The sequence below is a fragment of the Solea solea genome, chromosome 15, assembly GCF_958295425.1.
Source record: "Solea solea chromosome 15, fSolSol10.1, whole genome shotgun sequence".
NCBI classification, from domain to species: Eukaryota; Metazoa; Chordata; class Actinopteri; order Pleuronectiformes; family Soleidae; genus Solea; species Solea solea.
In genome coordinates, this window is record NC_081148.1 from 11,289,586 (window position 1) to 11,302,134 (window position 12,549).

The 12,549-nt window shown below is 40.7% G+C and overlaps 1 protein-coding gene across 1 annotated transcript; it reads right to left on the reverse strand.

Moving 5' to 3' along the window:
- Nucleotides 1-629: 629 nt before the first annotated feature.
- Nucleotides 630-12,291, reverse strand: socs5b (suppressor of cytokine signaling 5b). The gene is made up of 2 exons (XM_058652185.1): nt 11,843-12,291; nt 630-4,825 (listed from the first exon to the last, which is right to left on the reverse strand). Exon 2 carries the CDS (start codon nt 4,804-4,806, stop codon nt 3,115-3,117), a length of 1,692 nt encoding a protein of 563 aa, XP_058508168.1. The 5' UTR covers nt 4,807-4,825; nt 11,843-12,291; the 3' UTR covers nt 630-3,114.
- Between the last annotated feature and the right edge of the window lie 258 nt (nt 12,292-12,549).

Genomic DNA, 12,549 nt, shown 5'->3' on the forward strand with positions numbered 1-12,549 from the left:
AGGCAGTTGCCAGTTAAGGAGATACAAGTGTGTTGAGATCAGTGCAACTATAAAACATCCTGTTAAATAATAAATAAAATCATTAAAATTTAAGAAACTTGAAACCTACAGAATTCTTCTTAGAGTTAGTTGCCCTGCCAAAATGAGAACCGGACAAAAAAATACTAATACAGAGGTTTAAAAGACTTTGTGACTACCATTTTCAGATTTATATTTCCACTAATAACAAATGTAAATGTCATGTTTTTTCTGTAATCTGGCCCTTTTATGGGGCTCTAACTCTTTTTTTCTTCCAGGTGTTTTGATGCAAGGGTCTAAGGAGAGAGGGTGTCACTTGCTGTAAGACTGTAAAGCCCTTTGAGGCAAACTGTGTTTGTGGCATTAGGCTATATAAATAAAAATTGACCCGACTTAACTCGGCAAGACAGACTTACTCGGTGCTTCCAAACATGTTTTGACAAAATAGTGAATTGAGGGTCTGAAAGCTTGAGTGAATAAAATATTTCCATACACACATATATATATATATATATATATATATATATATATATAGATATAGATATATATACATATATACGTATATACGTATATATGTATAAATATACATATATATATACACATACATACATACATATATATATATATAAAAAATGGAAATATTTTATTTTTAACACATGTGGGCGATTTAAGATGTCTAACTTAAACTTGGTGACAAAGCGCAGGGTCGTGGAAAATGTGTCAGTCTTACAATGCAGTAAGAATTGGGTAGTGAAATATGAAAAATATTCAGACTTCAGGGATGATTATTAACTAGTTGTGATTCCGACATGGCCAGGTACTCCCACTGTACCAAGTATTTTGCAACATAGACGAGCAGTTTAAATCTGACAGAATATATTCCATTTCATTTGTTTTTATAGATGAAAGATAATCTGTTTTACTTTAAACATGATTTTACTACGGCAATAAGCATTAGCCCAGTAGTTAATACATAGCTGTGTGCAAGAGCTTTGGTCAGTCTGAGATACTCGCGGGTAAGAAAACGCACTGACATTTGTTGATGATTCATTCTCAGTGATGAGAATGTTCAGTATGTGCAGGCTGATAGACTAGACAAAAAATAACTTCAAGTCCAGATTAACCTTTCCAGGAATCATGAGCTCATGCATGTTTCACATTTAAATATATATTTTTTTGTTTTACACATTAGGGGCAGGGTTTTAATCTTCAAACTTTGTAATTGTATTTTTTTAAAAAAGGTTCTATTAATATGTAAAGAGTCTATCCTTACAGTTTTCAAGCCCCAGAACAACCACCTTATTCTTTTCTTCAGCATCTGAATGCACCTCAGCTATGTCTGGACTTCAAACTGGTTGTGTAACAAGAGACACGGTTCTCTAAAAAGGCACGCCTTTCTGTTCAATGCTTAAAACACAACGGAAATGACCAGTAGTGTCTATGTTCCAACACAAATAACTAAAAATCTGTTAAATTACTCAACTAAAACTCTCAAGTGTATGCTGACCTTTAAAAAAAGTGAGTGTAGCCCACACTGTTTGAAAGCTAGGACTCTAAATGAATTAGGCAGTGAGGGGATTTGCTGGGGTCGAGACCTCAGTGAAATAATTTAAAGTGGGAGAATCAAGTCCCAAGCCCACATGACAACTTTCCTGTTGATGACAAGACACGTTGCTCTCTCTCCAAAAAAACACATTTAACATTATTTTTTTTTAAACTTAATATAAATTCAGGAGGAGAACTTAAATAAATCTGACAGTGAGAATTTTTGTTCAATGTCATCTTACGTTATCCATCCTACCCATTTATGATGTTTTACTATATGGTAACTTCTATGTGAGAGCCCCCAGTCAATGAAACCTCACTTTTGCAAACAGAAAAAATGCTTAAAATTTTCATTGATTGTCTTCAACCACCACTTGGCATTACAATCATTCTCTGCTCATCAGAAAACCCCTGCTGGAATTCCTTGCCATGACTGAAGTGCACAGTTGGTGCACCAATGTCACAAGTGTCTGGTGAAAATAAAATAATAATAAGCAACAGATCTTTCTATGAAATCGAGTGCCACTGTGAAGTGCTGATTAACGGGAATGGGTTCAAAATGAAAACCAACAAAACCTTAGCACAACTCCATGAAGACACCAGACTGCTCAATTGTTAACCTAGGAGCTTCAGATAGAAAGAAATAAACTAGGTGCACCTCTGCACAACACCATGCAGAGTTGAACAACTAACAGTCTGGTTCCTCTGACTTTATTTTTTGTTTCAAAAAATGTTCTGCAGAGTGGGGGGTGGGGACTTGAGCATGTTCACATAAGAGGACATGGACTATTTATTATTATTCATTACTGCTTAAGAAGGAACCAGTGTTTCAAAGAACTTAAACTCTTATCCTTGGAAATCACTTCATTTCCCTGATGTGCTGTCCTGACTGTATGGACCCCCTAAAATCAGTCCCTGTGTCTGGCTTAGTTGATAATCACACGTGCAAAGAAATGGCAAAGAATGTGCCTTGTACAGCTTTATCCATGGGACAAGCTTTGACTGTAATAAACCACAAGCACCTCCAGATGCCCTCTCAAACCCCACACCTTAAAGCCCAGTTGGAAAGATGTTCCACTAAGTGCTTTGACAAGCTAAAGGAATTAAAAAAATAAAGAAAGCACAAAGTGAACTGTACAACATACCTATGTGGGCCTATATAGCAATTTGGGATGAACATGGGAGGCATGCAGGCAGGTCTACAGGGTGATGTGGGATCAGGCAGACATTTAGCACAAGCAGGAGGGAAAAGACACAAAGCACTGATATTTGTGCCTTTCCTTCCTATCAAAACAACCTGTTCAACACAAAAACATGTGTGTTTGCCAGACAGCATTATACTGAATATAATTATATGTATTTTCTGTGATGTAAGTACTAACTAAAACAAAGATTAAAATGAATCTTGTATAGCTTGTTACATTTAAACTCCATCCCTCACCAGAAAAAAAGAGCCATGTCAGTAAAGCCTCTAATTAACTAATGAGGAATTTCAAGTTCATGTACTGTGATCCTCGTGCAGTGTGTGTACAGGCAATGGAGAAGCCCACCCTACTTGACCTTGACTGGTGGTTCCCTCTCCAGCCAACGTACTCGTACTTTCTGTTTATAGTGATACTCTTTGAGGAAGTCCTGCAAGGCAGGGGGCAGCGGCAAAGAGCCTATACCATCATATGTGGTCCAGCGGCAGATGGCAGCTCGTGCCAAGTGCTGCAGACCAAAGGGGAAGGTTCGATGGAGAGGTGCTGTAAGCAGGGGTTCAAAAAACATGCAGGCGCTGGGATCCTTGTAGTGCTCCAGCAGTCCTGTGACGGTGGAAGAGTGGAATACACAAGGGTCATGAGCATCAAAGCTGAAGTTGTGGTTCCATTGCTCTATGCGGGCGTGCAATGAGCGGTTGTAACGACGGAAGCTAACGGAGAAGAGGTAGTCCTCCTGAGCTGAATCACGCAGCAAGAAGGTGCCTTCTGGCCGTCCATCGAGAAGAGCCTCTGCTTCGTAGCGGTCCATCACGCCCCAGTAACAGGGCAGTGCTGTGATCTGCAATAGGTCCGGCACCAGACAGTGGATGTAGTCTATTTGAGTATGAACCTTCCAGGGCCCAGGTTGCTGCCGGCTGAGGTGACCGTCTCCTGAAGCGTGCCTCTGCTTGGGCCTTCTGGCCTGCAGACAGAGGGTGGTCGAATCTTCCTCAGAATCACAGTCCTGGGCAGAGGCCGACGCCCCCAGCACCTGCCCACAGGCCCCTGAGGATCCAGCACCGGCAGAGGTGCCAGATCCTGAGGCCCGACCATCCCCAGAGGTCTCTCCGATGCCAGGAGCCAACTTTGGTCCCAGTTTGTAGAGAGAGGAACCCGGCACTGAGGCCTCCAGGGTGTGGATCTGTGCATTAGGTGGGGGGTCCACACCTTCCTCGATGCTAAGTCTGCGGCGCTCACGCAGACGTTCCTCTTCATCCTCGGGAGATGTCTGGGCTGGGTCAAAGGCATCAAGCAGGGCAGTGGAGGAATGCGGGCTGACAGGTGCTGTGTGTTGCTTGATCAAGTGCCACTTGTGAGCCAGGTCTGACCCTGGTGGGAAGGGGCAGGTCTCCAGCATGAGCTCTGTAAGGTGAATTTTACGTTTGGAGGTAACAGGGTTCTTAACTGAACGGGAGCGTCTACGAGTAGGAAGGGGTAAGCACAGTCCTACTGTATCACTCAGCCGTTGGCGCAAAGAACGTGCATTGAGACTGCGTCCTCCAGATACTGAGTCGTTCATCTCCTGGAAGGAGCCGACTCCATAACGCCTGTCCCTACGGTTTCCACTCCCCCGTAAACGTCCAGATCGCCTATCTCCCTCCAGAGAGCTCTGGGTTTTGGTGGAACATGAGTGTTTTTTCTTGCCCCCCCATGGAGCATGACGGGAATAGGAGTCTCTACGGGCCAGGGGTACACCCCCTGACCCTCCTTGTACATCCTCAGTGTCCTTATCAATACTGATCTCTACTATCTGAGGGATGTCCGACACGCAGTTGTGATGGCGACGTCCTGCCGTTACCATTGGCACTGGTAAAAAGCTCCTTGAGGGGGTGGAGGCTTCTGATGCATGTGCATCACCTGAGCTGCCTCCTTGGCCAAGATCCACCACACAGTGGACAGCATCTGCCTCAACCCTGCTTTCACTGAGTCCTGAGCTGTTGTTGTGAAACAGTGTCTGGCATTTGCTCTTCAGGTTGCTCCACATGTTGCCCACTTTCTTCATCAAAAGGAGTCCCTGGGACCTGGACGACAGAAGAGACAAAACTAAGTCATGGGTGGAAAAATCATTTCACACTAAGACATTTAGCACTACGGTACAAGCTATATAAAATGGTCCTACATTTGAATTCTCCAGACTACTGTGTATCTAGTAATTAGACATGGTGTGAGTATAACGGGGCCAAAGTGTCTGAGAGGTGGGAAAGCTTGAGCAGTTGGAGGAGCAGACTTAGAAGTTGCCAGGCAGACATGCAGGAACACAAGGCCACAGCTATAAATGAACCCAGGATCTGCTCACAGCTGATCTGCTGGTATGTACTGTATTACAGAGCCAGTCTAGACCTGACCAAAATCTCTCTCTAACAGCAGCAGACTGGGTACATGCAAACACACACACTCATGTATGCAACTGATTTATCACTCTGCTAGAATTTGACAGGGATCTGGAAGTAGTACCACCAAAATGTGTTTGTATTTCAAGCAAAGTTGCCACAGGTATGTGATCGGTCATACACAAAGCATTGCATAATGCACCATTTACCCCTCCTTGTTTCAGACAATTCCTTGGGAATTAATTGGGGTACACATTTTGGTGTTGCCAGATTATATGTCACTGCAGAGAAATACCTGAAAACTTTGCCAGGAAATAAAAGTATCCAAAACCAAAGAAAGTGTTTTTAGTTCTTCATTCCACACTAATTATGCTGTTTGACAAAATTTTAAATTTAAACTATGAATATATATATTCATATATATGAAAAAAAAAAAACTGCTTTCAGCTACCTGGCTTCATGTTAACCTTCACACAGACTTCACATCCTAATATTGATGAAGACATTACGGATTTGTACAGTCATCTGCAACAGACCAGGCATGTGTTGTTGCACAGGAAACCAGACCGGTCTTCAGCACATGACTGATTAAGATGATTTGCTGAGGGCAGTTCTAAGGCCCTCTAAGGCTCTCCAGACATGGGCATAGATATCCCACATACAACAGGCTTTATACTCAAAAATGACAACAATATCTCTAATAAGACAGCCATTGATCATGATTATAATGCATACAGTAGCGATGAAAAAATTATTTATTCTTAAACCCAAGTTATATCACTGAATATGACATCATAACTATGTTGTGATTCATCACTATACACTTATGGCCTGTTCACACAGAAATGAGTGTAGGTGAATATGCAGGTTTTTTGTTGTTGTTGTTGTTGGCATCTCAACCACACGGAAACTGCGTTTCGGGAGACCAGAAACAGCTTTTTTGAAAACAGGTCCCACAGTAGGAAAATCTCAAGCTCTGCCCTATTTCGTGTAGACAACGAATACGCAACTTTGGGAAAACGATGATGTCATAGTGCCACCTCTCTCTTGAGCTGACATTTACAGTCCCCATCTTTGCTGTTGTTGTCAGCGTCGTCATCATACTCTCTACTCTCTATACTCTTTTGGAGATTGTTTGGCAGTGTTGCCAACTACTGTCAGTGAAAAGTAACTCAACCAAGTCTGAAAAGACGCTAGACATCGCGAGAACACATCCAAGTTCAGACATGGGAGTGAAGAACAGAAAAAGTGTGGAAGATTAACAGAAACTGATCATCAGCTGTACCTCACATCCGCAGCTTGTTCTTGTCTGTGACTCTGTGCTGTATGTGCAGTCACATAGTGCTTCACTCTCTCCCTCTCGGTGTCTAGTCAGTCCAACTCTCTGCCCACAGTAAGAAGAGCTAAATGAAGCTCACTTGTGCAGCAGAACTGGCGATTTTCATCTCAGAAAGTATTTAGGGTTATACCAGAAAGTCGCTCGATTTGTAGCTCATCGCCTTTTTGACAAAAAGTCACTGGGGGTCTGTGAAGTTGCTAAATATAGGAACAAAGTCACCAAGTTGGAAACCGTGTAATAACTTTTATTTTCCTTCTATTGCCCTTCCTTCTGGCTTGGTTCATTCAGTCTCCATTCCTGCAATAATGGAGAAGACGTTAAACACATTACAATGTGTATAACGTCTTCTACGTTTTTGGTATGTCGTTACAGCACTACTCACAGGCCTGGCATATGTACTCCAGCGTTTTGAGTTGTTTTGGGGGGTTTCGTGCAGAGAGAGTCTTTACAGGAGACTTGTTCAAAATGATAAAGAAAAAGATTGTTTATGTTTCATTTTGTTTTTGTGTGGATTTCGTGGCCTTAGATAATGCGTTATCTTTCAGTCATCTTCCTCTTATCTTAAGCCATAGTGTCAAAACAAAAATACACAAAAACCAGCCACTTCATGGTGGATACATGATCCAGGCCTCAGTTTGTGCCCAAAAATGTTGAAAATATGTTCAAAATGTTCAATGCCTTCCAATAGGCTGTGGACATTTGACTATGGTATGCTAAAAGTACCTGCCTATATAATGGCTACAAGCTAATTGATGGTGATTTACTTACAGGATAACCCCAGGGGTAATCAGGGTAAACAGACAAACTGTTACCGTGGTAACATAAAATACATTACATTAACACAGTGCATCTGGCCCAGGCTGGATTCTGATATAATAGACTGTCAGGTTCCGGTAAGGCAAGGTTACAATTCTGTTGTCACTGTCTTTATTTTGCACTTCCACTCCTAAAGCCACTGGCTAAAGATGGAACATTACATGACTGACTTCCATGCATGACCAGGTAACTAAACCTAACCATTAACTTTTTTTTTTAAATAAAATATCCCTTGCTGATATTAACAAACATCCAAAGTACATGCAGCACATGTGTTAGCCATTTAATAAGACTGGTAATTTACTCAAATTTGCTTTTAAATTAATTATGGCATGTTTGAGTGTTAGCATTACTGTTGCTAATTAATGCACAATAATACTAATACTTGTACATCATTATGAATGAACCTGCCAAGGACCTTAAGATCATTAATATTTGCCCATATAATTCAATTATCAAAAGAACTTTCTAAAAAGAACACATTCTTGACACGCAATTGTTTATCTTAAAAGATATTAAAAAGAAACAATATTAATTTGAGGTTTATGATTTCCTTACACCACACACACACTTCTGTTTATATGAATAAAAAGATGTGAATACATTAACAGTGTGAAATGTGAATCATTGTGCAATGCAAATACATCCCAATCAAAATATATTCAATAAATCTGTTATTTCTCATGGAGCAATGAAATACTTTCATTCAAAATCAGAGGATGGGACAATACACTGCAGTTCAAAAGAGCCGATTCTGTGTTAGATGAACTCAAACCTGCAACACGTCATAGAGGAAAGCAATGTCTGCTATTGTGCTAATTCTGTTGAATGGAAAACCACTAGCACTTAGCCATGAGTAAAGGCTCCAATAGTAATTATTTCCATTATAGGAAGCATCATTACAGTGAAACTTAAGTTGTTCTACCATAGAGCAAGCCAAGTACAGCTTGTTTTACTTTTTTAACCTTGATGTGCAACAATTGATTCATTGATAAGTCAATAAGTAAGTTTATTGCCAACCATTTTCATAATGGACTTTAAAGGGTCAATTAAAAACACTGGGCATGTCCCAGATTGCCCAATTAGACAATTTGCTGCACTTCTTGGCGTTGCCTTGTAATACACTGAATGTTTTGTATTGTGGACTGTGTTCACACATTTATTGTTACTGCCTGTATGCAGTGGTGGAAATGTTTTACTATCTTCTGGGCCAAATATTTGACATACCTGACAGGACGAAATAAAAAAAAATAAAAAAATCCAATTGTTCTTAGCAGTGATCAAACATTCAAAATCCTAGCAAACTTATGTTGAATGCTTTAATGATTCAGTCTGAAGCTGAAGCACTGAAGCCCACTGACCAACTGATGATTTATTCAGAAAATCTTTCTACAATTTATGATGCAATCCACTATACTTCAGAACTGTATTGAGATGGAACCAACTTCCTGTATATGGATATAATATTGCCAAGATACGCTGCAATAAATGCACATTTAGTTGGCGCATAAAGTCTTGCCAAGTGCCAACCACAGCATACATTTGTTAGTATTTATCTTAAATCTGTAATTGTACCAACAGCATAAAGACCCAAACATTTGTGCTAAAACTACACATTCACAGCCTGCTTCTTCCCCCTTATGAACTGTATAGCAAGGTCAGCATTATATCAGTTTCATCTTGAGAGGCTAGATTTTCCATCCAGGATGGCATTTTTCACCCCTCAGCTTGCTAATGGATCATAATAGATAAGTGGCCAAGATATTTTGCTAGATCGTACTTGTTACCAAGTACGATTAAAACATGCTAATAATTTAGCAAAATTCTACCACAATTCAACAAAAATGTATTGAGTTGTGTTTAGAAGTTTATCCTGATAAGCAAAAGACAGAAGGACAGAATCCTGGGAGTTGAATCAAGAAAATAATATGAATCTGTCAAAATGTTGGTTAGCTTATCTGGCTTGTGCATTTCTCAGTGCATTTATGTAATGTAAAGATTGTGATGCTGACCAACTTATAACCTGCACATTTTGCAGCAAAGCACTTTATAAAAAAAACTAAGAACACTATAGTGACAACTTTACAACCAAGAAATTTAAATGTTTGTGTTAACCTTAGCATAGCACCCCTATATAATTCTCAGGGATAATTGCCACTGATAGTCATGGCCACATCAACAGTGCAATTCAGTTTACAACCATTTTAAGTGACCCTGAAACAGAACTAGGCTACTTCTACTCTCGGGCAGCTTAACACACCCATTCTCCTGGGATCACACTGATCTAAGAGAAGGCTGGAGAAAAGACAAGATTAAGGGAGGGCGCTTTTTCTCTGCTCAGATCCAACCAGAGTTAATAAAATATCGGTAGCATCTTGCATTCTTACAGATATGTGTGAGGCCATAGAGCCAAACAGGCTCTGCAAAAGACTGATTCGACACATTGACTCTTGCTGTCATTTCAATCTAAATATCACTTAAACGATGATATGGCAAGCTATCCAGTTTTGACCTCCACAAAACAGAGGCAGATCATTCATTACCTCTTGAAAGGGATAAGTCAGGTAGTGTGAAATATCAACACATTATCAACACAGACTTCACCAGGCACTCTGCTCTGTCTGCGAACCAGCATGGGACCTGGACATTTGCACTCACTGATAACATGGCTGGCAGCAGGGACATACAGAAGGAAAAACTGATGTTACCCTTTTAAAAGGCTCACCTAATAAAATCTACACCTCCAGTGTATTAAAATATGTCTTGTGCATTATCTCACTGCCAAACAGACTTTTCAAGCTAGAAGTCTGCATACCCCTCACTGTCCCACACCAAAGTACACCAAGAAAATCAGCATTTTTAGCTTGCAGGGATACAGGTAAGATTGTGTCACTAAGTTTAATTTGAACAATGGAGTTCAAACAACAAAGTCACAAGATTTGAAGTTGCAAATGGAGGTAGCAATCCATAGAGCACTCAATTGTACCAGTGCATTTCCTGTCTTACTGCTAGAAAAATTGACAAACATATTGTAAATATATCTACTTAAGGAGGCGTACATTTCATTTGGCGAGCTTTGTGTGAACTGGTTAAAATCTGTTTTTTCCTCTGTAACTGCTGGCAGTCATTTCTCTTACAAAGCCATTGATCATATGCACGGTCACTTCCATTAAGCCGTCAGCCAAAGATGCAGAGATGTTTCACAGTTAGTGTCTGCAGAAATGTTGAAAATATTTAGTGACAAATCACAAAATTGAGTGCAGGCTGTGCACTGCATTTTTAAAGAATATTAAAAAGTTTCCTCTTGGCGACAACTGACCGGAAGTTAACAAGCTGGCTTGCAATTTTGCAGAAGTTGCAAGTGACACACTTCTTGTCAATTTGACAAATCCCCGGCAGGTTCACAGAATCAGTGGTGCACTCTGATTGCATGATAACCCTCATACAAACACACAAAAAACCCTGAGCTATTACTTTAATGCAAATCATTGACACCATTTAAGGGAACTATTCCCTGTAAACAAAATCCACTAAAAATAATTGCAGTGATTTATTCTTTGTTTAAAAGTGTACAAACACTGGAATGTATGGATTGCTGTTTTAAATACATCAGAAGTGAACCTTCTGCACCTACAGAGCATGCCATGTTTTTAACAGACAAACTAAACATCTTCTAAATTTAAATGAAAACTTAAGGCTACCACAGACTCTTCTACATGCTTGGGAGGGAAGGATATATTGAGAAGTAATCAGCTGAAACCTGCAACTTCACCCACAGATGTTGCTAAATCCTACACACTGTACCCTTTAACTTAGAATACATCCAAAAAAAAAAAGAGAGAGATGGGATCGATCAAGTCCAATTATGTGGAAAAAGCGTCCTGAAACAAACACTGTTTATAATTCATGACAAGTACCATAACTTATTCTAACAGCAATAAATCAGCCTTAACTTGAACAGCATACAAATCAGATAACCGTGGACTGTGTGGTTTATTAACACCACCAGGCACATTTACAGCTATATCAACGAATACACAATAACCGAACATATCGCTGGTTTACAGAAACGAATGAAAGGCCGTTACCTTTCTGGAGGCCCAACTTTTCCCTGGACCCAGCCAACTTAGCTTACATGCTAATGTGTTAACCATCCACAGCCAGACCCAACACACCGCTACATGTATCTTAAGCCAAGAAGACAACATAAGTCATGCTCCTACAAAACATTTTTAAGAGAGTGGCTTCAACAATGTGTACAAAATACTAAATCTACTTTCTTCCCGGTAACAAAATACACGACTAAATTGCGGTTCGGGTTTGTGAGCTGTCAAAAATGCTAACGGTTAGCATTCACGAGAATAGGGGTTTCTGGTGCTGTAGTTAGCCTTGGCTAGCCAGTCAGCTAGTGGTGTTGCGTGTTAGCTTGTGAAAAATCGACACATGAATTCTAAAAATCAAACCAAGTGGTGATTTGTTGCTTTAAAAATGCTACGTAGACACATGTGAAATGTTAAACAAGCCATGGTTTGTTTCCAGAAGTCATATCTTACCCGTGTGCCTTCTGAAAGCCCTACTCAACAGCTCTCTTTGTCTGCAAAAAATGGCTATTAAGAGAAGTCAGGCACATATCCCCTCTGCGGACCACGGTGTCGGATGAAAGCACTAAACGTATGCGACGAACTGGAGGCATCATCCCGAATATGACAGCATCTATACGTTAAATATTACTTAAAATATATATATTTTAAAGTTCAATCAATCCTGAACCACCAAGATAGCCCGTTCGTCATGGTGGGGGTCTTCGCTTCAGCCGTGGTCGCTGCTGCCTCTAGCAGCCAGTATGACGGCGTTCTCAGCAGACAGAGAGCCGGGGAGGCGGACGCTTTTCAGCGTGACTTAGCCCGACTGACAGCGGAGTAGTCCAATGGACGAGAGGTAAAGGGCGCCGACTTCCGACGGAACATGCGGATGGGGAATGGCCCGGTGCTGGCTCCCGGTGATGGGCGTTCTGTGTCTCCAATGAGCTGACAGAAGAGGCTAAGACAGTCCGCTGGCAGCTACATGGTAACGTGGGTAGGTGCAGTGATGCTGCCTGAAGGAGTCCCAAAGCAGGCCGCATCTCTGACTCACTGATGTCATCCAGGTTAGAGGGCCAGCTTTGGCTGTGTGTGTTAGAGCCTTACACAATCACAAGTTTAATTTTAACAATTTACTTTTCAAGTCATAATTACTTTTCAAGTCATAATTAAATATTCTT

What these genes read in the sequence shown, in the direction of transcription:
- socs5b (XM_058652185.1), bottom strand. Translation starts at nt 4,806, where the DNA reads ATGAAGAAAGTGGGCAACATGTGGAGCAACCTGAAGAGCAAATGCCAG.